At 61.7% G+C, this 27,803-nt stretch overlaps 2 protein-coding genes across 3 annotated transcripts; both read left to right on the forward strand.

Annotated features, from left to right (window-relative positions):
- The first annotated feature begins 56 nt into the window (after positions 1 to 56).
- Positions 57 to 4,543, forward strand: C13HXorf65 (chromosome 13 CXorf65 homolog). Its single transcript, XM_075008125.1, has 6 exons — positions 57 to 124; positions 317 to 573; positions 1,707 to 1,841; positions 2,215 to 2,283; positions 3,842 to 3,963; positions 4,383 to 4,543. Exons 1-6 carry the CDS (start codon positions 57 to 59, stop codon positions 4,506 to 4,508), a joined length of 777 nt encoding a protein of 258 aa, XP_074864226.1. The 3' UTR covers positions 4,509 to 4,543.
- Positions 4,544 to 17,111: 12,568 nt separating this feature from the next.
- Positions 17,112 to 27,597, forward strand: LOC142020000 (sestrin-3-like). 2 transcript variants are annotated; one of them, XM_075007500.1, is made up of 9 exons: positions 17,112 to 17,214; positions 19,901 to 20,104; positions 21,901 to 22,083; positions 22,301 to 22,534; positions 22,629 to 22,740; positions 23,417 to 23,535; positions 24,158 to 24,348; positions 25,192 to 25,336; positions 26,295 to 27,597. In XM_075007500.1, the coding sequence occupies exons 1-9, from the start codon at positions 17,149 to 17,151 to the stop codon at positions 26,382 to 26,384; spliced, it is 1,344 nt and encodes a 447-aa protein (XP_074863601.1). In that variant the 5' UTR covers positions 17,112 to 17,148; the 3' UTR covers positions 26,385 to 27,597. The 2 variants fall into 2 exon arrangements, with proteins under 2 accessions (XP_074863601.1, XP_074863602.1); XM_075007501.1 differs by lacking the exon at positions 17,112 to 17,214 and adding an exon at positions 18,043 to 18,169.
- Positions 27,598 to 27,803: the final 206 nt, after the last annotated feature.

Consider the following 27,803-nt stretch of genomic DNA (forward strand, 5'->3'; position numbering starts at 1 on the left):
CCCACACTGGCCTCAGGCAGCTTGGCCAAGCAGCACAATGTTCATCTGCGTCAGACATGGCGGTGAGGGCCCTGCTGGTGCAGGCACTGGCCGGGCTGCAGCCTTTGCTGACGGTTGGGGACAGGTGCCTGTTAGCTCTGTGAGCTGGGGCAGGTTTGCTGCACTGGGGATTCCCCCTTGCTGCTGTGGCCCTTAAAGCTCCACCCCAGCCCTAGTGCTGTGGCTAAGGCACAGCAGTGCCCTGGCACCAGCTGGCCAAGCAGCAGGACCCACACAGGCTCAGGTCATGGGGGCTCGCATGGGGAGCCCTTACTAGCTGTGCTGCTGGGCATGGGCTGGGTGAGGGGGTTGGCCTCTCGCCCCCACAGGCAGAGAAACCAGCAGCATTGCTACCTCAGCCTGCAACTAGTGCCCCCTGCAGCAGCATTGGCCCGAGCCCCGTCCCAGCTGCCTTTCCACCAGCCCTGGCTGCCTTGTCCCTTCCAGACAACCAGCAGTTCCTGGCTAACACCTGCTGTTCTGTTCTCCTGCTGCTGCACTACCTGAGGAGCAAGCTGGGGCTCCAGAGAACAGGTGAGCCCCTGGCCAGCACCACCAGAGACCGAGAGCTGCCTGCCAGGCTGCAGCCCCCACCTGGGGCACTGCAGAGCACAGCTGTGAGCCCAGGGCACATGCAGGGAAGAGCAGGATGAGGGAAGGGGTGCGAGCCGGTACTGGGCAAAAGCAGGGCATGGGAGAGCATCCAGCTGTAGTGGGCAGCCCAGAGGGAGCTCCAGAGGCACCGGGGAGAGCTCTTCACCAGGCACAGAGGAGATCCAGGGGCAGGGCACTGCTGCACGGGGGTGACGAGCACAGTCCTGTCATGCCAAGGGGCAGGTGCCACACGGCAGGACCCATGCAGCCGAGTGGGGTCCCCTGGAGCAGAGCCCATCTATCCCTGCCCTGTGCACAGCAGCATCGGCTGGATCCAGAGAGCAGTGCATGGGGCAGGGTGTCCAGGAGCAGACTACTGATGGCACAGAGGCTGCTGTGCCCCATGCTTGGGCAGCACAGAGCTACAGATGGGTGTGAGGTCACTGGGGCCTTTCAGGCTCCATGGGCACTATGCAGAGGTTTGCTCAGCTTGGGTGGGGCATGTTCAGGATGGGTGGGCTGCAGGGGGTGGGGTGTTGCCGCTGGTGGGGAGGACACAGCTGGGCACCAGCTGGCAGTGGTCGGGCAGTCTGGTGGGTGAAGAATGCCCTTCGGGGAGTCCCAGCCCAGTGACCCAGCTTGGTGGCACAGTGGGCACTGGAGCCTGCCAAGCCTCCCTGGAGCTGCCAGCTCTCCAAGCCTGTCCCGGGGAGAACACCCAGCCCGGGACCCCGAGGACGGGCAGGCTCTGGTGTCAGGTGAAGGGCTTGTACCACAGACCAGATGGGGGCTCGTGCCATGCCCAGGCCTGGCACTCTTTCTAGCCTGTGCCGGGGAGAACACACAGCCTGGGACCCCGAGGACGGGCAGGCTCTGGTGTCAGGTGAAGGGCTTGTACCGCAGAGCAGATGGGGGCTCGCATCATGCCCAGGCCTTGCACTCTTTCTAGCCTGTCCTGGGGAGAACACCCAGCCCGTGACCCCGAGGACAGGCAGGCTCTGGTGTCAGGTGAAGGGCTTGTACCGCAGAGCAGATGGGGGCTCGCATCATGCCCAGGCCTTGCACTCTTTCAGACCCCATCGACTTGTGCGACGAACTGGGCACCCTCAAGCTGCTCTTCCTGCTCAAGCTCCCCAGTGACAGCGCCAGCAAATTTCTTACGCCCCGTGGAACCTACCACGTGTGCCGGGTGGAGCGCGGAGCCCCAGGTGCTGGCCAGCAGCACAGCCTTCCCCTGCAGCCCTGGCACAGAGCAGGGCGTGATGGGGCAGGGCTGTGGAGGGGAGACTATTAGCCTTTGCAAAGCACCTCTGCAAAGAGAGCCCCAGTCCTGACGGAGGGGCCCTTGTGCCACCACTCCAGCCCCCAGCTCCAAGAGCAGGAATGGGATGAGCACAGCCAGAGGCCCTGGCACTGACCAGGCTTCATGCCAACATCCTTCTGGTCCTGCCCCATCAGCCCAGTCCCAGCCCCGGGCCCGGGCCCAGGCAGAGCTGCTGCCCTGAGGAGCGGAGGGAGCAGACGAGATAGCCCAGGGCTCTGGCCCTGCCCCAGCATGATGCTGAGGATTCCTTTCTGCAGGAACCAAACAGGAAAATGCCTATCGTGCCTTCACCCCTCTCCTCAAGGACCCTGAGCCTGAGCTACTGGGTAGGTGGTGCCTGCTCTCCTCCCCTGCGTACCCCGTGTGCTACCATGACCATGGCAAGAGAGCCACAGCAGCCCATCGCCCCAGGCCCCTGGGAGGGGCAGAGTGGCAGCCAAGGGAGGGTGGTCCCGCTGGGGCATTGCTGGTGGGGATGGTGCCTTTTCCTCAGCTGCACTCAGTTGGTGGCTGCTGCTGGACCAGGAATCCCAGAGCTCAGGGAAGGGGCCACTGACATCACAGGCCTGGGCTCAGTCTCGGGGCACAGCCAGACTTTGTCCAGCCAGGTATATATGGCCCCTGGCTGGGGCTCTTCCACTTCCCTGGGACAGAAGCCCCTGCCAAAGCATACAGGTCTCCCTGGGAATCAGCTCCTCCGTGGAGGCCTCTGCTTTGTTCCCTGCATCGCACCCTTGCTCAGCTGCTCCCTAGAGCCCTGCTGGGCCACGGGGGCATTGTTATGCCTGCTCTTGGGTGGGCTGCAGGGATGAGGGCGGGGCGGGGTGCGGCTGGAGCTCCAAGGGACTGAGTAATGCAGCCACACTCCCCACCGCAGGCCAGCTCATACGTGGTAGGTTCATTAACGTTCGGCCAACAAGGAGCAAAGAGCTCAACTCAGCATCAGGGCCACGCTGGCTCCAGAGGGCAAGTTTCTGGCTCCACCCAGGCCCTTGGCACATGCACCGGGACTGCTTGTGGCTGGCTCAGACCACAAGCTGCATCAGCTGAGGTGCCACCTGGGGTCAACCAGCTGGGGTTGCTGCGAAGCAAACCCAGCATCAGCAGGCCTGCACCCATCCTGCTGGCTGCACCAGGGTGCCCTCGTAGTCACACTGCCCCCTACCCAGGGCCTACATGGAGCCACACCAGAGGGACACGGGGAAGCTCAAAGGGCCACAGGTGGGCAGGGAGCCTGGCTCAGCTCCCCAGCACCATCTGGGGAGGCCATGCCCTCCTTCCTGTATGTCCACCACATCCCACGAGAGGGCAGGGAAGCTCTGAACAGAGCCCGCGGGTGGGACGGCACAAGGAAAGTAGTGCAGGCTCCAGAACCCACCTGGGCCCACCCCTCTGCCCCAGGAGTTAGGGGCTTGCCAGCTGCCTGCAACCTGGGCTAGGCTCAGTGTGCGCCTCACAAAAGGGCTGCTGGCATCAGGCACAGGTCTCCAAAGCACCTGTGGGCGCCCCCCAGCCCTGCAGCAGGGCAACCAGCGTGCATAGCACATGGTCCTGCCAGGCCTGGTGTGAGAAGAGTTTACAGCCGGCCTGTCCCTTCTACTCCATGAAGCTAAAGCATGTCAGGCAGCACATGGTTCCAGCCCTGTGTTTGGCCAAACACCAGGCAGGGGCCAGGCCTCCACCGCAGGCACAAGCTCCCAGGCCTAGCCGGCCCCAGCCCCTGCAGCTGAGCAGCAGCCTCCCGCTCTGCTGGGCCCCTGCCCTCGCTACATCCCACCAGCCCTGGGGCGCTCCTCTTCCGGGGCTCTGCCTGGAGCAGGCAGAGAGGCTGTGTGCCTCAGCCAGGCTGCATACAGCTCTGCTGACTCCCATCGCTCACCACAGACGCCCTGCGCGCGCAGTGCGAGTTCCTGGAGAAGAGCCGCCTCAAGCTGCTGAAGGCCCAGGACGGGAAGAAGCTCCAGACCATGGAGTCGCTGATTGCCATAGTGCCCTCCCAGATCTCCGTGAGCACCAGGCTCTGGCTGGGGAAGGGGAGGGTGGCTCTGCGACCCTGGTCCAGGTGCGGGAGGGATGCCAGGGGCACAGCATTGCCTTCGCCCCTCAGGGAAAGGCGGGCAGGGCACCCCAGCAGCTTGGGCAAGCCCCCGAATGGCTCCTGACTGTGCTCTGGGCCTCCAGCTGTCCTGCCCAGCCAGAGGCACTTCAATAGTGCACAGGTCGCTTGGGAGTGCTCACGCTCACAGCACTGGGACTGGCAGCCTCCAGCTGCGGAGCAGCTCAGGCTCACCTAGCCCCTCGCAGCCCTGGCTGGCTCCGTGGCCCACACCCGCCACAGCTGCAGGATGGGGCAGGCAGCAAGGGCCAGCACCAGCCCTGCACACAGCCAGCTCTCCCCCGAAACCCACCTGCCCTCTCTGCACAGGGAAAGCCGATGGGGAGGCCTGGGCCAGGGCCCATGGGAGCTGCGGACGAGGAGAGCGGCCTGCGGAAAGCAGGGCCATCCCCCAGGCTCAAGCCAGAGGCCAGCAAGAAGGAGAAACATCGCTGAAGCCAAAATAAAACCAGGCCAGCGCTTCCCTCGCAGCCCCCTGGGGACTCCTAGCAATTCAGAGGGGCCCAGTGGATCCAGCCTGGTCCTCAGCTGCCAGCCAGCTGGGCTGGGGCACGAACTTCCTCAGTTCAGAAAACCAGGCACCCAGGCTCTTCTCCTCTGCCAAAAGCCAGCTCTGGGCCCTGGCACACCCCGCTCTGAGGCCCCACCCCAGCCTCCAGCACTCGCTTGCCCTCTCCCTCGTTCACCAGGCTGGGACAGAGGATAGTGGGTTTGGGGGGGGGGGCGGGAGGGGCTGGGGGTGCAGGAGGTGCTGGGCAGGGGCTGAGGTGCAGGAAAGAATGGGGCCTGGGGTTGGGGTGCAGGAGGGGCTGGGGGCTGGGCCTGGGGTTGGAGTGTGGGAGGGGCTGGACCAGGGGTTGGGGTGCAGGAGGAGATGGGCCAGGTTTGGGGTGCAGGAGGGGATGGGGGCTGAGCCAGGGGGTTGGGGTGCAGGAAGGGATGGGGGCTAAGCCAGGGTTGGGGTGCAGGAGAAGATGGGGCCTGGGGCAGGAATAGGGGTGCAGGAAGGGATGGGGCCTAGGGCAGAGGTTGGGGTGCAGGAGGGGATGGGGCCTAGGGCAGAGGTTGGGGTTGGGGTGCAGGAGTGGCTGGGCTGGGGGCCTGGGGCAGGGGGTTGGTGTGTGGCAAGGGCTGGGCCGGGGTTGGGGTGCAGGAGGGGATGGGGGCTGGGGCAGCGGTGCACGAGGGGATGGGGCCTGGGGCAGAGGTTGGGGTTGGGGTGCAGGAAGGCCTGGGGTAGGGTAGGGGTGCTGGAGGGGACAGGGGCTCTAGCTAGGGTAATGGGCTCTGCTGTGGGGCTGGGGCAGCAGGGTGCGGTGCACAGGAGGAGGCGCAGGCTCTAGGGGGGCCTTTGGGTGCTGGAGGCGGGATGACGTGCAGGAGAGCGGGAGGCTCCAACGCGGTTTGCGCCTCTCGGGTGGGCCGCGGGTTTGCGGCTGGCGCTGAGGGACCGGGTGCGCAGGAGGGGCTCATGGTGCGGTGCGGGGGAGCACGAGCGCTCTGGCTCGTGATGCGAGCTCTGGGGCGGGGACTCGTGGTGCAGGGGGGGCTCAGGGGCCGGGCTGGGAGAGCGTTTGGGGGTGGAGGGGGCTTCGGGCTGCCTCGGGGCTCCAGGAAGCGCCTCCCTCGGGCAGTTCCTGGCAGCGGGCTGCGTGGTCCTGCTGCTCGGAGGGGGCTGGGCGCTGCCCGGGGCTGCCCCTGTGGCTACCACTGAACGCCGGTTCCCGGCTATTGCAGCCGCCGCTCGCGCTGCGCGTCACACCCATGAGACCATGCGGCGCCTGTTCCCGGGGCAAGGCCGCACGCAGCCCCCGGGGCGCGCCACGGAACGCGGGCGGCGCACGCAGCACCCCCCAGGGCGCGCCAGGGAACGCGGGCGGGCGGCGCACGCAGCACCCCCGGGGCGCGCCAGGGAACGCGGGCGGGCGGCGGACGCAGCACCCCAGGGGCGCGCCAGGGAACGCGGGCGGCGCACGCAGCACCCCCGGGGCGCGCCAGGGAACGCGGGCGGGCGGCGCACGCAGCACCCCCGGGGCGCGCCACGGAACGCGGGCGGCGCACGCAGCACCCCCGGGGCGCGCCACGGAACGCGGGCGGCGCACGCAGCACCCCCCAGGGCGCGCCAGGGAACGCGGGCGGGCGGCGCACGCAGCACCCCCGGGGCGCGCCACGGAACGCGGGCGGGCGGCGCACGCAGCACCCCCCAGGGCGCGCCAGGGAACGCGGGCGGGCGGCGCACGCAGCACCCCCCAGGGCGCGCCAGGGAACGCGGGCGGGCGGCGCACGCAGCACCCCCGGGGCGCGCCAGGGAACGCGGGCGGCGCAGGCAGCCACTGGGGCGCGCCAGGGAACGCGGGCGGGCGGCGCAGGCAGCACCCCCGGGGCGCGCCAGGGAACGCGGGCGGGCGGCGCACGCAGCACCCCCGGGGCGCGCCAGGGAACGCGGGCGGGCGGCGCACGCAGCACCCCCGGGGCGCGCCAGGGAACGCGGGCGGGCGGCGCACGCAGCACCCCCGGGGCGCGCCAGGGAACGCGGGCGGGCGGCGCACGCAGCACCCCCGGGGCGCGCCAGGGAACGCGGGCGGGCGGCGCACGCAGCACCCCCCGGGCGCGCCAGGGAACGCGGGCGGGCGGCGCACGCAGCACCCCCGGGGCGCGCCAGGGAACGCGGGCGGGCGGCGCACGCAGCACCCCCGGGGCGCGCCAGGGAACGCGGGCGGGCGGCGCACGCAGCACCCCCGGGGCGCGCCAGGGAACGCGGGCGGGCGGCGCACGCAGCACCCCCGGGGCGCGCCAGGGAACGCGGGCGGGCGGCGCACGCAGCACCCCCGGGGCGCGCCAGGGAACGCGGGCGGGCGGCGCACGCAGCACCCCCGGAGCGCGCCAGGGAACGCGGGCGGGCGGCGCACGCAGCCACCGGGCTCGGGCCGCTGCTCTCCCAGCAGCAGCCAGCAATGGCCCAAGCGGCCGCTGCGACTGAACGTGAGCGAGGCGCTTGGCAGGCCTGAGCCCAGCGAGCCGCGCCAAGGGGCGTTACTCTCCCGCGGTGCAGAAGTGGGTGTGTCCCACCGGAGCTCACCGCGCGGCTGGGTCTACACGGCGCGGCTCTCCGGACAGGTCCATGCTAATGAGCAGCTATTTTGCATGGTTCCGCAGCTCATTAGCATAGGCACGCGAGGCTAGGTCTTGGCAGACGGAGGCCGGTGGTAAGGGGGCCACGTGGCCGTGTCCCTGCCGGCGAAAGCCCCTCTGCCGCCAGCCCCTTATGCCTGAATTTTTTCCGCACCCACAGGTGGTGATCGGGTGTTCCCTGGGCTTACGGGTGACCCAGCCGCCAGCGGCCTGGGAACTAACTCTCCGCCCTCGTTCAGAACCCCCCCAGGGCCTTTTTTCAGTCGCTGGAACTTCTTGAGGCATCACAGCAGCATCAGTGCTGCGGGCCCTTCTGCACAGGGGCTTGTCCTGCGCTGTGCCAGGGGCTGGGTCACCCAGCCAGCCAACCGCCCAGGGCAGGGCTGTGGCACAGCAGGGTGCTGTGCCAGCACTCCACAGCCGGCTGAATGTGCAGGAAGATTTCAAGAGGCCCGAGGGAAAATCAGCTGGGGCCACCACCAGTGAGATGTGTCGGAGGGGTGGCCCTGTTAGTCTGGATCTGTAACAGCAACGAAGGGTCCTGTGGCACCTTATAGACTAACAGAAAAGTTTTGAGCATGAGCTTTCCTGAGCACAGGCTCACTTCACCAGATGCGGAAGAAGAAGGGAAGACTCACATCTGATGAAGGGAGTCTGTGCTCACAAAAGCTCATGCTCAAAACTTTTCTGTTAGTCTATAAGGTGCCACAGGAACCTTTGTTGCTGCACCAGTGAGATGTGGCTTTAGGCATCTCGCACAGCCCAGCCTTTCCCTCTCTCCAGATCCACCCCAGGGCACCCTCAGCAGCAGGGGCATGAGCGCTACACGAGCACACTGAGGCTGAAGCCAGGGCAAAGGACTCCCGCTGCCAGAGTCCATGCCCACTGGCTGCTGTGTGGCAGGTTCTTCCTTCGGCCCCATCCAGCAAGCACTGCTCAGCCAGCAGCAGCCTCGGAAGCTGTCCAAAGTTCAGACAAGACGCTTCCTGTAATGCAGAGAAGGAAGAGGGATGCTGAGGAGGCACCAAGGCCAAAAGCAGAACCTCTCCATGCCAGGCCTGGGGCACTGCTGGCACACCCCTGGCAGCACGCAGGTCCCCTCTGCAGGGACTGTGTGGGATCCTCACCAGGGGCTCTTTGCATCACCAGGGTGTGATGGCCTGCAGGGTGGACATGGAGAGGGTCTGTGCCTCGCCCGCCAGGGGCTGCCCAGGCGCAGATTGGCGTGCCTGGCATTGGTGACTGGCTAGCGGCTGAGATGAAGCACAGTCTCCGGGAACCAGGCTCCCAGGTGTGCCTAGCAGCCCCTCCACAGCAGGGTTCCCTGACAGCAGCTCACTTGGGCTACGTCTACCCGTGAAGCCAACATCGAAATAGACTATTTCGATGAGTAACGTCTACACGTGCTCCAGGGCTGGCAACGTCGATGTTCAACTTCGACGTTGCTCAGCCCAACATCGAAATAGGCGCTGCGAGGGAACGTCTACACGCCAGAGTAGCACACATTGAAATAAGGGTGCCAGGCACAGCTGCAGACAGGGTCACAGGGCGGACTCAACAGCAAGTCGCTCCCTTAAAGGGCCCCTCCCAGACACAGTTGCACTAAACAACACAAGATCCACAGAGCCTACAACTGGTTGCAGACCCTGTGCCTGCAGCATGGATCCCCAGCTGATGCAGCAGCAGCAGCCAGAAGCCCTGGGCTAAGGGCTGCTGCCCACAGTGACCATAGAGCCCCGCAGGGGCTGGAGAGAGAGCGTCTCTCAACCCCTCAGCTGATGGCCGCCATGGTGGACCCCGCTATTTCGAAGTTGCGGGACGCGCAACGACTACACGGTCCCTACTTCGACGTTGAACATCGAAGTAGGGCGCTATTCCTATCCCCTCATGGGGTTAGCGACTTCGACGTCTCGCCGCCTAACGTCGAAGTTAACTTCGAAATAGCACCCGGCGCGTGTAGCCGTGACAGGCGCTATTTCGAAGTTGGTGCCGCTACGTCGAAGTCGTGTGCACGTGTAGACACGGCTTTGAGGAGAAGGAAGCTGTGACTTGCAAGAGGAAATAGGCATCAAGGACAGATGTCATGAGCTCCCCTCTCTTTCCCACCCTACAGTTCGGCAAGCAGCCAAACTCCCAGCAGGGAGCTCCAGCCCCCCTACCCCCGCCCAGTGCCAAAGGCCAGGCCATCCTGTGCTGCTGGGAGGTAGGGCTGGTTGGTGTCGCCCACTGCCCAACAGGCAGTGAGTGCTTGTCATTGACAGAGCACCAGGGCCTGGATCAGCCAGAGGGAGCTGAGGGTGGGATGACCAGCAATGGAGAATAAACTTCTAGCTGCTCACTGGGACCAGCAGGGAGCTGGCCACTCTGGGAACACTGGGGCCATGGGCAGGGCGGTCCCCACATGCCCACAGAATTGGCAGCTGTGTAGGGGCCCTGAATGGGAGCAGGGCTGGAATGGGAGGGAACAGCAGGTTGGTTCCTGGGAGTGCAGGAGCTGCCCCTCTTCCTGGCTGTCCTGGTGGTGCCCCAATGCAGGGTGAGTCTGAGCAATGGGTGTGTGCAGCGAGAGGCAGTGTGGGTATCTGCCGGCTGCCACCACCTAGTGCTATAGAGGGAGCGGCTGAGCCCCGGCGCAGAGGGAGCAGCTCGTCCCCCACCCACCACGTCAGCACTGCCCTGGGCTCTGGCCACAACCGGGGCAGCAGATGACCCTGTCTCCCGTTGGGGATCAGCCTGAGCCCGGCTCCTTGGTGGAGCTGGTGCTTGGCTTCCACAGAAGCCATTTAACCCCCATGGGTGCAGGGAGAGGGTGAGCACAGGCTGCTCGGGGCTGGAGGACGCACATGGCCCCATCAGTTCTGACAAGGTCTCCGGACAGTCCCAGACATGAGAGACACTACACCACCTGACATGAACAATACCACACGCTGCCCCGCCCCATCCAGCCTGGACACTGCCCCCCTGAACACCCCACCCTGGCCCCTACGGCTTGGACACAGCCCCCCCAGAACACTCCACCCTGCCCCATCCAGCCTGGACACAGCCCCCCTGAACACCCCCCCGGCCCCTATGGCCTGGACACAGCCCCCCGAACACCCCACCCTGGCCCCTAGGCTTGGACACAGCCCCCCCAGAACACTCCACCCTGCCCCATCCAGCCTGGACACAGCCCCACCCCAAACACCCCACCCTGGCCAATCCAGCCTGGACACAGCCCCCCTGAACACCCCACCCTGGCCCCTATGGCCTGGACACAGCTCCCCCGAACACCCCACCCTGGCCCCTATGGCCGGGACACAGCCCCCCCGAACACCCCACCCTGGCCCCTATGGCCTGGACACAGCCCCCCCGAACACCCCACCCTGCCCCATCCAGCCTGGACACAGCCCCTCCAAACACCCCACCCTACCACATCCAGCCTGGACACATCTCCCTGCACATGCACCAAACACCCCACCCTGCCCCCTATGGCCTGAACACAGCCCGCTCCCACCCGCACCGAACACCCCACCCTACCCCACTTCTTCAGCCCTGGAGATAGTGGGTCTGTCCCATAAGAGCTCATCACCTAATAAATGATTTTGTTAGTCTCGAAAGTGCTACATGCCTGCTTGTTTGCTTTGCTAGAATACAGACTAAGATGTCTCTCTCTGGCACTGTGCTGAGGCATTATAGTGGCTCTAGGACATTAATATGTGGGAATGTGTCTGTCCCTACCCAGCTGATACGCGTGTTCAGCTGATAGGAATAAGGGCATTTCGCTGTTGGTGGGGTGCTTCCCAAAAGGAGCCCCATGTAGCCGAGCCGTGCAGGAGTGAAATGCAGCACTTTTGAAGCGCTGCCACCGGAGGCATGCTAATGAGGCGCTGAATATGCATTTCAGCTCCTCGCTAGTATGCTTCGCTCTGGCCCTTAGCATGGATATTTCGAAGTTTTTGGTAAGTGTAGGCTTAGCCAATGGGAGCGGCATGTATCGGGGCAGCCAAGTTAGTCTGTAAATTCACAAACAAGAAGAGTCCTGTGGCACCTTAGAGACTAACCATACCGACACACAGGCACCCTCTTGGGGGTGCCCTCTTTTTTGAAGGGTCACATGGTAACCCTGCACCGCACATATCCTGAGCAACCCCCATTCAGCCTGAGCATGCATGCACACGCACACACACACACAGCCTGAGCACAGGTACCACCCCCTACGGTCTGAGCACACACCAGCGCCTGCCCCAGACCCCGCCTACCCGATGAGCTGCGCGCCTCCTGGCCGTGGGACTAAGGGCGCTCTTCTGGGGAAGCCTAGCCTGGTCTTTGGACTCAGTCCCAGGACACCTGTTCCAGTCACAGTTGGGTCTCATTCCAGGGCCAAGTCCTCCAACTCCAGTGTCCACCACTGGCTCCAGCCTGCTGGGGGATTCTCCGCTCTCCTCCAGGCGCACACAGCTGCAAGTCACCTCCCAGCCTCTTCTCTGGGGACAAGCCCTGAGGCACGGCACGAGGGCACTGTAGCCACACACCTGGGGCTGGCTGGGGCGGGCTTAGCCTGCCAAGGAGACTCCTGCCCTGGGGCTGCAGGACCCTGCCAGCTGAGAGCATCCCTGAGCTTGGATTCCAGATGGAGGCCCAGAAGCCCTCGGCCATGACATGGCCCACAGCAGCCCCAGCCCACTGGGGGCTTTCTTGGCTGTGCCGCAGGGCAGGGCAGGGCGGGGCGCCCACTGCCAGGAGAGCACCTCCTCCAGCTCACACCGGGCAACAGTCTTCAGGGCCAGCACCCAGCCTGGGGACCTGCATGCTGCCCTCGGCCTCTCTTGGGGTCCGCAGCCCCATTCTCCCCCCAAGAGCTGCTACCCTCCAGCCACAAGGCTGTTCCCTTCTGCACCTCCTGCTTCTCCCCTCCCCCTCCCCCTCCCCAGCTTTGCCAGCCCAGGAGAACCCCTCTTCTCCCAGGGAGGGGCAGCAGCCCTTTCTGCTGGAGGCTTCCTGCCTTGTAACACCACCCAGCCTGGCTGCAGCTGCTCTTGCTCCAGCAGGGCCCCACCCTCATGCCCAAGAGTGCTCACTGCCTGCACCCCTCAGCCAGCTGCCCCCCTCTGAGTCTGCATTAACCCCTTCTGGCCCAGCGTGGGTGAGCCCCTCCCAGTCTGACTTGTCCTGGAGAGCAGTGATCTGTGCCCAGAGCAGCAGGAAGGGGTGTGGGGCACGAGAGAGAGAAGGGCTCCAGGTCATGCTCTCAGCTAAGTGCAGGGAGTCAGCATGGAGCAATGAGTCTCAACAAGGAGGCCCCAGGGCCCTCCCAGGGGTTCAGCTACACAGCTGGACGTTTGCCTCCTGGCCCACCAGGAAGTGAGCAGACTAACCTTTCCCACCAGCAGGGACTGGGCTTACTCCTGGGGAATTCTGCACCAAACCTGTAACACCACCGCTCCAAACATTCCACAACCACACCAGTGTCAGTTATTTCAAAACACCTGTCGGCAAGTGTGCGTGTAACAATAGTGACACGCAAACACACTGCCAGGCAATGAGAGGTAAAACCCAGCTCCTGTTTCTCTGCCCACACCCCCACCCCAGAGCTGAGCCGGAGCCAGACACCACAAGCCCTCTCAGAGCCCGCCTGCGGCCCCCTTGTCAATGCACCTAATTCCCCCTCCCCAGAGCCCAACCACAGGGCTGTTCCCTCTCCTCGCCAAAGCCCAGGGATCTATAGGGAGAAGCAGCCTCAGGCTGGGTTCCAAGCTCGCAGTCTGCCTGCCCCTCCCTCCAGTGGGACTGGGCCAGTTTGTGTAGTGGGGATGCTGAGAGCTGTTGAACCCAGCTGGAAACGCTGTAGAGAATGGAAACCATGTCAGGCCAGGGGCGCCGCAGAACCCCCCAGGTTCCAGCCCTATGCTTCCCGCAGGGTGTGCTGAGCACTGCAGTGCCAGGAAGCATTTCTTAAGTGATGCTCTGCAGAACACTGGGGTGCCATGACCAGCTCGCAGGGGGGCTGCCAGCGCCTGGCACTTCTGATCCTGCACACCAGTGATACTAAAGCCAGATACAGCAGTACTTCGTGGCTGTCACACACGATCGCTCCCCTTTGGTTTCGCTCCGTATGTTGCTGTTTGTTGTCGGACCACGAAAAAAGAATGTTTTTTCTGAAGAACATCTTCAAAGGTGTTCACATACAATTGCTGTAGCTCAGCCCCACCCCGCCCCGCCCCAGCCAGTGTCTGCCGAGCCCCACAGCAGCCTGCAGCACTGCTCCACCCTGCTGGGGGTAGGAACTCGGAGCCGTCTGTATTCAGATGTCTCATTTCGGAACAAGTAGTTTCCAAGCGACAAGGAACATGGGGACAGATGACAGAGCCAGCTCCTGAAAGGGGTGCAGCAGCCTGGGGACGTTGGGAGCCATGGCTCCAGCTGATCACTCTGGTCTCTTCTGACCTTTATGGCTATGAGTCCAGAGCTGCTCCGTCAGTCGCCGGAGGTGTCCTGTCCTAGCCCAGCCGCTCCTATGGACCCCATGGCTGGTAACTGAGGCCTCGCCAGCGAGGAAGGTGCTGCCTTCCCAGCCCGGCCTGTTTCACTCTTCTGTAAGGATGGGGCATAAGGGAAAGCCCAGCAGGGAATCCCTGATTTACAGAGCTCATTTCTCCTCCTCTCCTTCCGCTCAGGCCCTCCACCATGGACACCATTTCCCCCCCGCAACAAGCCTCAAGAAAGCCCCAGCTGCCTTCAGCTAACAGGAGAATAGAATGAAAACTAAGCTCCAACTGCAGCTGACTCAGCTTCCTGTTGTCAGCCCAACAGCTGCTAGGAGCTGGGCCCAGAGAGCGGAAGTCAGCTGTTTCTCACTCCAGCATGAGCCACCTCTGCAAAGCAAGCAGCAGCGCTGTACTTCCCGGGCGAGTCTGGTTTTCAGCCTGACTGGCTGTGGAGGAGCTGCAGCAGTCTCAGGGCTGCAGGCTGCCTGGTGCTCCACAAGGGGGGCCCTGCACGTCCTCTGGGACAGCCCTGTAGGGAATGGAGCGGGGTGCTGAGCAGGCCATGGTGCCTTACAATCAGTTCCTCTCCCAGGAGACAAGGAAAGGCATGGGGCAGGGCAGGGGCTGAGACCAACACCCTGACAGGGAGCCTGCCAGGCCTGCTTTGCACTCTGCCCAGGCTGTGGCAAATCAAGTCTGCTGCAGGGGAACAGTAGCTCTGGCCACAGGTGAGCTCCCAGCTGCACACACAGCCACGCACCAAAGAGATCAGGGTCCCGTCTCTTCCTGGCTAGTGGAACTTGAGGGTCAGCTGCTGTTACCTGGACAAGAACCAGCTGCTGCATAGCCAAGGCTCAGCTGACCTTCTTCACCCCCAGCTCTCAGCCACGGGGAAGAGAGCGAGTAAAAAGCACTTGGGCAGTGGCTGCAGGCTGATGGCCATCCAGCCTAGGCCTTGAACTGCACTGCCAGTCAGCACAGCACCGGCCACTGCTCTGAGCAGTCAGGGCTCTTCCCAGCCCTCGGGTGAGGCTGAGAGGAGCAGGGCTAAACGGTCCGGTCATGCTGCAAGCACGAAGCAGCATGGTGCTGGGGGAAGGTCCGGTCCCAAGAGCGGCTGCTCTCAGACCTGGCTTGGGTAGGATTCACAGATCTGTTGTCCCCCCAGCCCCCCGGGATATTCAGGTGAGCTAGCTTGGGCTGCCCCAGGTGCAGATTCCACACAGATATGCACTCCCTGAGACAGCAGACTCCCTCAGCTAGCCATGTCGAGAAGGAAGGACGCCACCCCAGTCCCGGGTTTCTCCTGCAGCCCACTCCCACCTGATCTGCGTTACTCCTCACAAATGCAGTCGTCCCTCATGAGAGGCAGGAGTACGGTGCTGACAGGGCCCCGTGAGTTCCATACAGCACATCCCTGCCAGGTGCCAAGTCAAACACCAGCAGCTCAGTCCCGACCACCTTGATCTTTTCCGTAGTGGACGTGCCCTTCCCCCCACCACTTGGGCAGAAGCGCCAGCAAGTAGGGGCTGCTCAGGCAACCTGACCTCCACACTCCCCTGCTTTCTGCATCTGGGCTTCCCGCCGCGTGGGAGTTCAGGCAGAGCCCGGCCTGGGCAGAAAGCAGAGCACACAGGTAAAACAGGGCTGTTGCATGCCGCGTCCAGAGAACTGGATGGAAACAATCCTGGGTCTGTTTCCCAGAGAGCACGCTGGAAGCTTCTGAATAAATCAAATACTCAGTGCACACCTAGCACACAGCCGGGTCTGTACAGACTGTTTGGATACCAGGAACAGCATTTTAACTAAGGCTGGTCCACAGTAAACCTGCTGCAGACCTTCCCCCTTTCATTTCTGTTACACGCACTCCAGTCCCAGGCTTGGTCCCAGGTTCCTCTTCTGCACTCGAGCATGCTTCTCGCAACACATTCCACTGCAACAACTTTGTGCTCCTGGGTCTGGGCCTTCACCACACATTGTTCAACCTTCCAGCCTTGGTAAGACGTGAGTTACACCCTTCACTCCCATGGTGCATAGCTGCAACTGCTATGCAGCGTCTCCTTCTGGCACCCGGACTACATTGCACTGTAGGGAAGCCATTCCTGCATAGAACGCGCCACCACCAAACATCTCGCCAAACAGGTCTTAGACATCCAGAGTCCTTGATGAGCATTAGCCAAGAAGCCCACAGGCTGCTGTGGAGTCCCCATTTCACAGAGGAAAAACAGTTTGTTTATCGACTGGCCCCCTCCAAAGTCCTCTGATAGCTGCTAGAGACACACCTACAGCCTGAGCCCATTCTGAGCTCAACGCACAACCCTCCAGGAGTTCCAAGCCTAAAGCCACAACATTTTCACTCAGCTGCGGGGGTTTGCCACCTTTGAAGCATGCTTACTAAGGCCTGCTTAGTAATTTATCTTATTAAAGCTGATTAGTGTAAGGACTTGAAAAGACACCCACCACCAGCCAGGGGCAGTAACAGAAAGGGGCAGCAAGGGTCTCGCTGGGAAGGGCCTTGGCAAGGCCCTGCCGATAAGCCTCGCTCCTTGCAACCAGCTGCCATGGGCAGGGCAGAAGCTATTTATCTTTCTAACCAAGTGCTCGGAGGCTCCATCTTTTGGGTCAGCCTCTGCTAGTGAGGTGCTTCTCTCTGTAGGGGCCGGGCCCTCAGTCTGTGGGGCAGAGAAGACCCATAACAGTGGGACAGCAACACAGATCTAGCTACTTCCACCCTTCGACACTGCAAACTCCCAACCATGTCTTCAAATGGCTCCAGGAAAGGCACTCGCCTTTCCCCAAGCATGACCACTAGAGCAGTGAGCTGTAAGCACAGCCCATGCAAGCAGGCTGCCGCCCAAGCATCTCTCCTGTGCTGCCAGGGCTCTGAGCTCAGCCTTTGCAGGGTGGGAGCAGGGCAGGGAATGAGCAATGCCGAAGGGACAGGTCAAGACGGGGCAAGGAGAATGCGCCGGAAAGACAAGAAAGGAGATTGAACTTGACCCCCTGCCAGGAGAGAAGTGGTGGAAGGAGCCAGGCCGGACCCTTGTCCCTTGCACCCCCCGAGCCAGCCTAGAACGTGCACGCAGCCTCGCTGGGCGGTTCCCCCGCCGGCTCCCCGCTTGGCTGCTCGCCCCGGCCCGGGTGCAGCTGCAGGGGAAGCAGCCGGAACCCGTGTCAGGTCCTAAGCCCCGCCCCTTTCCACGGGAGTGGGCGGGCCCACCTCCCTTGACAGACAGGTAACTTTCCACTCTCCTCCACGTGCTCCGGCAAGCCACCGCCTCCACCGGCCGAACTCCAGCCCCTTGGCTCGGATTGGCTGAAAAGTTGCGGCGGTCCCCGCCCATCTCCACAGTGATTGGTCAGTGCTGCAAGCCCGGCCCGCCCTCTTCGCCTTCCAGCTGCGAGCCGCGCTCCGGTTTGCGGCGTGCCGGGCGGGGGCAGAGGGGCCGGGGCCGGGGCTGGGGCTGGGGCTGCGAGCCATGATCCTGTGTCCGCCGAGCACGGAGCCCCCGTGCGGGAACCAGTGCCAGCGGCTACGCGGCCAGGTGAGCCCCGACCCGGCACCCGCGCCCCCCTCAGAGTGTGGGGCAGGCGAGAGGCGGGTGACTTTCCGTCCCCGGTCGGGGTCCCCGCTGCTTAGCGGGCCTGTCCCGGGAGAGGTGGGGGGAGCCGGGCCGGCTTTGTCCCGGGATGCGGATGCTGGTCCCATCAGTGCCAATCAAAGTTGTTTTTCTCCGTCTCTCCCGCGCTACCCCGGCCGCCCGCCAGGGGCGCTGCGGCTGCGCCGGCCGGGCCCGGGTGCCTCGGCCCGTGCTGGGCACAGACAGGGGCGGTCAGGGCAGAACTCAGCGGTGACAGCGCAGGGCCCCGGACTAGCCTCGGGGCTGCCACCGCCACGCGGGCCTCAGTGCTCCATCCCCTCCCGGGGCGCCCCAAAGAGCCGCGCCGGGCGGGCGGGCAGGAGAGCGGGGCCGGTTTGTGCCTGGAGAGCCGCTGCTCCTGGCAGCCCCAGCTACAGGGTGAGGGCAGCGAGAGTCACAGGGCTGGAAGGGGCCTCAGGCGGTCATCTGGTCCAGCCCCCCGCTGCAAGCGGGATCTACCCAGCTAAGTCATCCCAGGCAGGACCCTGCCCAGCCCGGCCTTGAAAAAGTGCAGCGAGAAAGCAGAATAAGATGCTCATCCGGCGGAACTAACCTTTCTGCAGGGCCCTGGACTAGATGGCACAGGGGAGCCCCCCGGAGCCGCCACACCTGCCCCCGCACACCGGGGCCAGGGGAGCCCCCCGGAGCCGCCACACCTGCCCCCGCACACCGGGGCCAGGGGAGCCCCCCGGAGCCGCCACACCTGCCCCTGCACACCGGGGCCAGGGGAGCCCCCCGGAGCCGCCACACCTGCCCCCGCACACCGGGGCCAGGGGAGCCCCCCGGAGCTGCCACACCTGCCCCTGCACACCGGGGCCAGGGGAGCCCCCCCGGAGCCGCCACACCTGCCCCCGTGTAGGCCAGTATCCACCTACTGTACCTAAAAAGCTTGTGCTCCTGCTTTGCAGCTGCCTGGATTCCTGCGTGGGGCCCTGACCCCCGTACAAGCTGGAGACAGGGCTGACCAGCCTGCACTGGTTGGCCCTTCCCTTGGCTGGCATGCCGCTCCGTAGGTGGAAGGGAACAAATCTGTACTTCCATGACAATGCACACGTGTGGAGCAGAGGGACGCAGGAGTGGGGAGGAAGGCAGGCCAGGGTCTGCTTTCCTTATCTAGCACTTACTCTCCCTCTTGCTTTCTGCCGGCTGCACTGCACCTGCTCTGATCTTGTGTGGCCCTTGTAAGGACCATGGGCACCTGTTGGCTTTCCTGAGGCTTCACCTCCTGGCTGGCGATTAACCCAAAGGCCTGCAGCAGCCTTACTGGGGCTGGAGCGCTGGTGCAGTGCCATGCTGAGGGCGTGTGAGCTCACAGTTTTGAGGGAGGGGCTGGGGAGAGAAACGTCTCTGTATTGACCTCTTGCCCAGTTGGCAGACGTGGTGATAGCCAGGTCTCAGGCAGGCCTTGCGGGAGGATCGGCTTCCTCCTGAACTGGCTGGCCCACCTGGTTCTGGTGGCCTGTGTGGTCCAGGGGCTTGTAGAAAGGGGTGATGGGAGGAAGGGCAATTCGCTCCTAGCTGAACAAGGGGAGAGGCCCTGCCTGGCATCAGACTCCGGCAGTGCAAGTGAAGTAGTCATGCTCTTGCTTGTTGGGGTGAATGGCCAAGGTGCCCAGAGGCTGTGCTCAAAGCGCATAAGGAACAAACCCAGATCAGCAGCATTTGCTGTCTGAGGCATGTGCATTGCCCAGCAGTCCCTGACCATCACCAATGCAGCTAGACTCCTCGCTGGGCACTGGCGTCTCTGCAGACTGCCCGAGGCCATGCTCCTCTGCAGGAGGGGGAACTCTGGGAGACGGCCCTGTATTCTCAACTTGCTGCTTAGAGAGAGGTGGGCCTCCTGCCAGCATTCGGTGACTGGATACCCAACCTCCGGCCTCTCAGAGGAGCAGAGTCATTGCTCTTGGGAGGGGCTGTTGGCTCCCCAGGGGTTTCTATGGACTGATGGAGAGAGACCCTGAGGCACGAGCTGTGTCTAGACAGCCAGACAGGCCTGGGGGCACATGCAAGGAATTGAGAGGTCTGGGAGCAGACCAGGCTAAATGGAGATGGAGAAGCCCCTCTTGTTCCAACCCCCCAGACAGACACGGGGTTACTCCTGTTCTCCAGAGCTTCAGCTGAGCCCCAGGCGCTTGGGCTTTCAGCCCTTCCTGTGGGGAGACAGCTTCATGCATGAGCTGGATGTGACTTGGGCAGGTTCCAGCTTAACTCGAGGGTAAAGTCTTGCCCATTTCACAAGCTCCCTGTTTTGCGCCAATAGGGGCCTCCTCTTGCAGCCTTGCTTGGAACCCCATCCTCTGCATAGTGATCTCCAGCAACACACTGTCCATGATTCTGGCTTCTGCTTTGGGCAGCTGGGGTCAGAGAACAGTCTAGGGCAAACCTAGGCCCAAAACACAGGACACCTCAGCTTCCCCTTTGGCATTTTCTGCTTCGCTCTCTTAGCCAGGGGCTCGTTTGAGGCCAGCTGCTGTGATCCTGGGGCCAGCACCAGTGCAGCCCATCTCACTCTCAGCAGACTCCAAGTTGCTGAGTTGAAGCCAGCTCCTGCAGGAGTGATCCTGCGCTGACAGGGCTCTGCCTCCCTCAGGCGGTGCAGATGACCAGCAGTGACACTGAGCGAGTGCGGCTCCTGTTCATGAATGCCCTGGCCAGCCGGGGGCACCTGGAGGTGGTGACCCAACAGATGAGCTACCACCCACAGTACCTGGAGAGCTTCCTCAAGACGCAGCACTACCTGCTTCACGTGGACGGCCCGTTGCCGTTTGACTGCAGACACTACGTTGCCATCATGGTACGTGCTGAGCCCTCCCCTCTTGGAAGGCAGCTGACATGCAGGCCGCCTCCTGGGCCGTAGGGCAACGGCTTCAAGGGCCTGGCAGGAGCTTGCTGGCACTCAGTGCTTAGCTTGGCTGGTGCCCCGTGTCTGGTGGCTCCTCTCCCTCCATGGAGGGGGCAAAGCTCAACTGTGCCTTCCATTAGCTAGCAGCAACGAAGGGTCCTGTGGCACCTTATAGACTAACAGAAAAGTTTAGAGCATGAGCTTTCGTGAGTTAACTCACTTCTTCAGATGCTGGTCCTGGAAATCTGCAAGGCCAGGTATAAATAGGCCAGAGCAAGGCTGGGGATAACAAGGTTAGCTCAGTCAGGCAGGCTGAGTTGTATTGTCATCAGTAGATCTGGAGGTGTGAACTCCAAGAGAGGGGAAGCTGCTTTTGTATTTAGCCAGCCATACACAGTCTTTGTTTAATCCTGAGCTGAGGGTATTGAATTTGCAGATGAATTGTAGCTCAGCAATTTCTCTTTGGAGTCTGTTCTTGAAATTTCTTTGCTGCAGGATAGCTACTTTTAAATCTGCTACTGTGTGTCCTGGGAGATTGAAGTGCTCTCCTATGGGTTTTTGTATATTGCCATTTCTGATGTCTGATTTGTGTGCATTTATTCTTTTACGTAGAGACTGTCCAGTTTGTCCGATGTATATGGCAGAGGGGCATTGCTGGCACATGATGGCATAAATTACATTGGTAGATGTGCAGCTGAATGAGCCCACGATGGTGTGGCTGATCCGGTTAGGTCCTGTAATGATGTTGCTGGTGTGTATATGTGGGCAGAGCTGGCAACGAGGTTTGTTGCATGGATGGGTTACTGAGATAGTGACTGTGGCGCGGTGTATAGTTGCTTGTTAGGATTTGTTTTAGGTTGGCAGGTTGTCTGTGAGCAATGATAGGTCTGCCTCCTAAGGCCTGTGAAAGTGGGGGATCATTGTCCAGGATGGGTTGCAGATCCCTGATGATGCGCTGTAGAGGTTTTAGCTGAGGACTGTAGGTGATGGCTAGTGGTGTTCTGTTGGTTTCTCTCTTGGGCTTGTCCTGTAGTAGGAGGCTTTGTGGCACACGTCTGGCTCTGTTGATTTGTTTTCTCACTTCCTCAGGTGGGTATTGCAGTCTCAAGAATGCTTGGTGCAGATCCTGTAGGTGTTTGTCTCTGTCGGAGGGGTTGGAATTAAACAAAGACTGTGAATGGCTGGCTAAATACAAAAGCAGCTTCCCCTCTCTTGGAGTTCACACCTCCAGATCTACTGATGACAATACAACTCAGCCTGCCTGCCTGAGCTAACCTCGTTATCCCCAGCCTTGCTCTGGCCTATTTATACCTGGCCTTGCAGATTTCCAGGACCAGCATCTGAAGAAGTGAGTTAACTCACGAAAGCTCATGCTCTAAACTTTTCTGTTAGTCTATAAGGTGCCACAGGACCCTTCGTTGCTGTTACAGATCCAGACTAACACGGCTACCCCTCTGATACTTTCCATTAGCTAGTGCTGCCAAAGCCTGGGCCACTTCTCCCTGCAGAAGGTCCCCAGTCAGTTCAGTGTCGGTGTCCCTCTGCAGGAGCTTGGCCCCAGCCCAGCTCCAACACCTGCCACTGGGTGGGTGGGTGGCTGGCCTTGAACTTCATGCCCAACTGGAGTCCTCAGCGTGCTGCCTGTGCTGGTTCATGACAGGCTGCTAGGCCGTGGGCAGCGGGGAGAGGGTGCCTGCTGCCTATTGTGCTGTCCTCTGGAGAGGCTGCTAGAGTGGTCACTCTTGCAGGCAGCTGCTCGGCACCAGTGCTGGTACCTGGTGAATGTACACATGCTGCAGTTCCTGCGAGCAGGTGGAGATCCCCAGTGGCTGCAGGGCCTGGACTTCATCCCTCCCAAACTCCGCAATCTGAATGAGATCAACAAGATGCTGGCCCATCGGCCATGGCTCATCAGCAAGGAGCACATAGAGGTAGCTGTACGTGGGGTGTGGATGTGAGGAGTCTGGGCACGGGAGCGGGGAGAGAGACTGGAATACTAAGGGAGCATGGGGCTGAAAGTGGTCTGCTCCTCCTGTCTCACATGGAGCCCTTGTAGAGTTCTTCAAGGGGTGCTCTGGCATGGAGAGGGAAGGGATCTGGGCCAACAGGTGGGATGGGCAGTAATTCAGCCTGGTTGCTTGCCTGCAGAAGCTGCTGAAGATCAGCGAGCAGGGCTGGTCCCTGGCAGAGCTGGTCCATGCAGTTGTCTTGGTGGCACATTACCATGCCCTTGCCAGCTTTGTCTTTGGCTGTGGCTGTGAGCAGGAGTGGCGGGATGGCAGGAGCACGCTGAAGCCAATGCTGCTAGGGAACCAGTGTTTCTGTGACCCCGCCAGTGGGAACACCTATAATCTGGAGCTACTGCACGTCAACCGCAAGCAGGTGAGCCACAAAGGGGTGTGGTGGTGTCACACTCCCAGCAAAACAAGGGTGGGCTGCCAGCTGGCCAGCTAACCAGTGTGTGTGGTTTTCCCAGTCTCTGGATGCCTGCATGGAGCTGGAGTCACTGCGGGAATGTATCCAGAGGACTCGCCTGGAGACTGAGGACCTAGAGGAAACAAGACCACCCCCGTGCGACCAAGAGGAAGGTAGTCCAAGGGGCAGCTGGAGATCTGGCACCCAGAGGCCTCTTCCAGAAGGGCATGTCCCCGGTTCAGGCCTGAGGCTGTAGGTGCCACCTAGGATGCTCCTCAGTTTGTAGGACTAAAATATGTACCACAAAGAATTACCTTCAAGCTCCATGCTCTGTGGAGTATCTTGTGGGGGCCACAGGAGCATGGACTTGGGGGTTAGTGCCCTTAACACAGGTTAATCCACATCGCTGGGGAAGGCTGGTGTTTGCCAGGGCTCTAGAGGCCAGGAGTAGCAAGGAAATGACAGGTGGGGTGTGGGGAACCTGAGAAGTCAGGGTGCTAGAGAGGCCTCTGCGCCCCTAGGGGAGGGGAAGGAAGTGCCATCTGGTCTATTTCAAAAGTGAAGAAAGCCCAGGACTGTTGCAAGAATCACTTCTGCCTGGGGAGAAGGTTCAGCCTGGCTGGAACGCACCTGGAAGAGGCGCCAGAGCACATGGCTGGGATGAACTCCTGCCTGCCCTGTGAGCTTGCAGAGCCAGTGATGCTGTGTGAGGTGGGGAATCCCCTGTGCCAGCAGTGATCTCTGGAGGGAGATGTGCCTTTTGCTGCTGGATGCTGCAGACAAGCAACGTAAACTTGTGGCAGATCCGTTCTAACCTCCCCCGGGGGGGGGTGCTCTTTTTTTCCTCAGACTTTGCAGGGGAAATGGTCAGAGCCACAGATCTCTCCTGCTATGTGCAGGACCCCGACTTCGGATACCAGGACTTTGCTAGGCGAGATGAAGATCAGACCCCAATATTCAGAGTTCAGGTGAGTGTCTTGTTCTCATTCTGGGGGGGTGACCCTAGAGGGCAGGTGCAGATGCTGGGCCCCAGAGCATTGCTGCGCGCCAGCAGGTGCGTGAGAGGATGCCATGCAACTGCTCTGGGCTCTCCTGCCCTATTCTAAAGCAGCAGGAAGCGACGCAAAGCGGAGTGAGAGGGCTTTGCCAGCCCTCGTCCCGCTGTTGTCACTCGGAAAAGGGACTGAAGCGGTGCCGCATCCCACAGGGAGCAGGGGGTGGAGGAAGGTGAGTCGGTGCTGCTGACTGTGGGGACAATGGAGAATTTTGCTGGCGCAGATCCAGCACAGCTCTGCGGAAGGAAGCCAGATTCTGTTCAGCGACAGCTTTTTGGCCAAAGTTCCACCAGCAGGCTCAGCCATCCTCTTGCGCCTGGACAGCCCCGCTGGCAGCAGGTGGAACTGGGCAGGGTTTGGCTGCTGGCAGAGCAGGAAGCCTCTGGCTGTTCTGGTTCCAGCCTGCCCTCTCAGAGACCTAATACATGGTGGACCCCACCCAGCTCTCTGCCTCAGTGGCTTCTCCACTGTTCCGTTCACGGGGCCTGCCCCAGTGGTTCCTCCAGCGGTGACGGCACCTTGCTCTGTTGGGCAGGATTACTCCTGGGAGGACCATGGATTCTCACTGGTGAACAGACTCTACTCAGACATCGGCTTCCTCCTGGATGAGAAGTTCCGTACGATTGATGGGCTCCAGGGCAACGCCATGGCCAAGCGGCAAGGCTGTGAACCTTCTGTTTTCAAACGGGGCATCTGGAACTACATCCACTGCATGTTTGGAATCAGGTATCCCAGCCCTACGGGCGAGAAGGGAATGGGCCTCGGGGCAAGGCCTGTGTAGGGTCATTGCTGGCGAGACCTGTGTGATCCATGCAGGAGAGGAACTTGGCCTGAGCGATGGAAGCACTTCAGCTACTTCTGTGCCCTAGCCTTGGGCATCTTCCAGATGGGTTGGGTGTCAGTGAGGCGTTAGGTGACAGGAGCCTTCGCCCTGGCTGAGCTTTGGGGTGACAGCTGCCTTCTCAGGGTCTCTGTGGGGAGTGGCTCAGGTTAAGCCATACCTGAGGTCATGTTGGGGAGCTCCCTCCTACTTTACTGGTGAGCAGGTGAGAGGAACGGCTGTGGGAGGGAGCTCAGGGCAGAGGGGCTGACAGCTCTGCCAGGCCCTGAGCAAGGTGTGGCAGGGGTGGGGGGACAGGCCCACACTCTGGAAGGGGTGGAACTAGGTCAGCCCACCCTTGGCACTGCCCAGAGCAGGCTGCAGTGCACCTCCGCCTGGCAAGCCCTAGTGCCATGTGGATTGTGCCCCAGGGCTCTGGCCACTGCTGTGGCGGCAGGTGCCCTCTTTGTCCTCCCCAGCATTGGTGGGCCTGACTCGGGGACAGGCTGGCATGTGGGTGGGGCCATATTTTGGGCACCTGTAGGGGCTGCGCTCCCTCCCCCCTGCACTTTTAGGGAGCTTCTATTGCCCCCGAATCCAGGTGTCAGGTGCTGCCACTCCGGTATATCAGCCCAGTGGCTCCAGTGACCAGCAGGGGCCCCCAGGCAAGCGACCACTCCAGCTCCTCTGGCTGCTCTCCTGACCGTGTGGAAGCTGGTTCTGATGCTGCCCTTGACCTCTTCCTGCAGGTACGACGACTGTGACTACGCAGAAGTGAATCACTTTCTGGAGCGGATGCTGAAAATTTACATTAAAACTGTGACTTGTTACCCAGAGAAGATGAACCCAGAAATGTTCAGTCGGTTCTGGAAGCAGTTCAGGCACAGTGAAAAGGTACGGGGCTTGCCGGAGAACAAGGTGCATCTGAGAGCTCCTGACTGTCTATCTGGACAGTCTTTAGAGCCAGCTTGTGTTGCTGTTGGGCTGGGCCCAATGGTGGGAGGGGACCAGAGCCTCAGGCACAAGACCTGTCCTTCAAAGCTATGAGGTCTTGGGGAGGTTCCCAAGTACTTGGGTACTTGTGGAACTGGGCATCGGGGATCCCAGCCCTACGGGCGAGAAGGGAATGGGCCTCAGGGCAAGGCCTGTGTAGGGTCATTGCTGGCGAGACCTGTGTGATCCATGCAGGAGAGGAGCTTGGCCTGAGCGATGGAAGCACTTCAGCTACTTCTGTGCCCTAGCCTTGGGGGGCATCTTCCAGATAGGTTGGATGTCAGTGAGGCATTAGGTGACAGGAAGCCTGGGCATCAGGGAGTGAGATGCCTCGAGGCCTTGTCACCAACAGCACTGCATGCACTCCTGGGCCCCAAATCTACAGAGCTGCTCCGTGCTGAACAGCTGCAGTAACCCAGGAGAAGCAAAGCCTTGGTCCATGTCTGCCTCAAAGGGCTGAACCGTCCTCCACACCAGCCTTGCTTGCAAGGCACGTAGGAGGAGAAGCTGCTCTCCCACTGGAGTTGGAGCCTCCCCTGGAGATGGACAGACAAGGCCCTGGGTGCCACAGCCTCCACACCTGGCTGAACAAGGGAACTTGTGCTCACATGAAACCTCCGGGAACAGTAGATTCTGCAGGGCTGTGAAGCCCATAAAGGGTTTGGTCTGGATCTACTCGATTATTCCTCCCTCTTGCAGCTTCTCCGGGGCCGGTAGCTCAGGACCCTGCAGCAGTCGCCATTCTCTAGTGCTGTGAACCACCTCTTCCACGCTTCACATAAGAGCAGTAGGGGTGCGACAGGCTGCATGCCCTGGTCTGCCCCCAGACGTGTCAGACCCTCTGTTCTTGCTCCTTCAGGTCCACGTGAACCTTCTCATCTTGGAAGCCAGGATGCAGGCTGAGCTCCTTTACGCACTGCGCGCTATTACCCAGTACATGATCTCCTAGAGAGCCGACGTGCCTGGGCTGTGGCAGCGTGGTGCAGGCATGCATGCTTTCCAGGGCCTCTTGGAACTTCAGGCTGGGACTGACAGCAGGGGATCTCACAAGTTCTTGATCAGGCTGTTCCTGTGGGGCACGAGGAACGGCCTTGTTATGTGCAATTACCAAGCTGTGATGCACCTCCATGCTGCTGTGATGTTGGTGTGAAGCTGGAGCCATAAGCCTGTCCACAACTGACTCCAGAAGACGAGGCTGGGTGGGCATGGAGTAGGCATGTCCCTTTGAGAGGAGCTGCTTCAAGAAGTCTCTAATCAGCCAGTGAAGCCCCTTCACACACAGAGCCCCTCCCTGCAGCAGTGCCCAGCGGCCCATTCATGAAACCAGCTGGGGAGTATTCCTACTGGTAGGTGGCTGACACCTCTGGGAGCTGAAGGAGCACTGGTTACACCAGGTGCAGAGATGAGCTGACCCTTCCCCTCCCCAGCCCAGCTGTAGGAGGAGACTGGCTTCTACTATGCTGCTGGCCAGGCCTGGCCCCGTGCCAGCCCCAGCAGCACTACACCGAATAGCCCTCCAGCCCACGCTGCTGCAAGCGCAGAGCTCAGCGCCTGTCCCAAGGCCGGACTCTGGTCCCCGGAGGCAGCTGAGAGGAGTGTTCCCTTCTGCAGAGCTGGGCGCTCCTGCTGAGCTGCCCTTCCTCCAAAGATTACAGGGAGGTGCCTGTAGCCAGGCAGGAGCTGTGTCCTGGCCAGAGATGCTGTAGCCTTGGGATGTGTCACCTAGCTGTATTGCCAGCTCAATTGGAACTACCTCCATAAGGGCCTGTGACCTGTGGGGATGGCCCCTCTAGGGCTGGAGCAGCTCTGGACTGGCCGGGCTGGGCCGGGCCAGCACCTCCTCCTCTTGGCCATGGGCTGGATCCACGTGCTGGAGCTCTGTTGGAGCCCAGGGGGACAGAGGAGAGGATCAAGCTGCTCAGGCTGGACAAGTGCAGGCTATGCTGGGCCCCAGCCTGGGCTCTGTGCCTGGCTGGGCTCTACAGGGGGTTGCTGGTGAGGGCTATGCAGAGACACCCCTTTTCCAAAGAGCTGTCTGGGACTGGCCCCTCCAGACTCCATGCACTAGGCGGGGCCAGCAAGTCAGCCTCTTTACCGCAGACATGTAGCGTGACCCGTGTGGACGCGCCTGTTTTTTGCTAAAATAAAACTGTTTGGCACAACCTGCAGCTGGCTCATTCCTCTTCAGGGGAAGGGGCGTCGCTGGCCCCGGTTGGTGAGTTCACTCGGGTCTCACAGCAAGTCCCGAGTTTGCTGGGGTTCGTCCTCTCTGCAGGCAGGGCTGTGCTGTGCTGGCAGCAGGGGGGCAGCTGGTGCAGGGGCTCCTGACAGCAGGTGAGGACTGTGGGCTTCACCTGAGCTCCTGTGT

Source organism: Carettochelys insculpta, chromosome 13 (assembly GCF_033958435.1).
Source record: "Carettochelys insculpta isolate YL-2023 chromosome 13, ASM3395843v1, whole genome shotgun sequence".
NCBI lineage: Eukaryota > Metazoa > Chordata > Testudines > Carettochelyidae > Carettochelys > Carettochelys insculpta.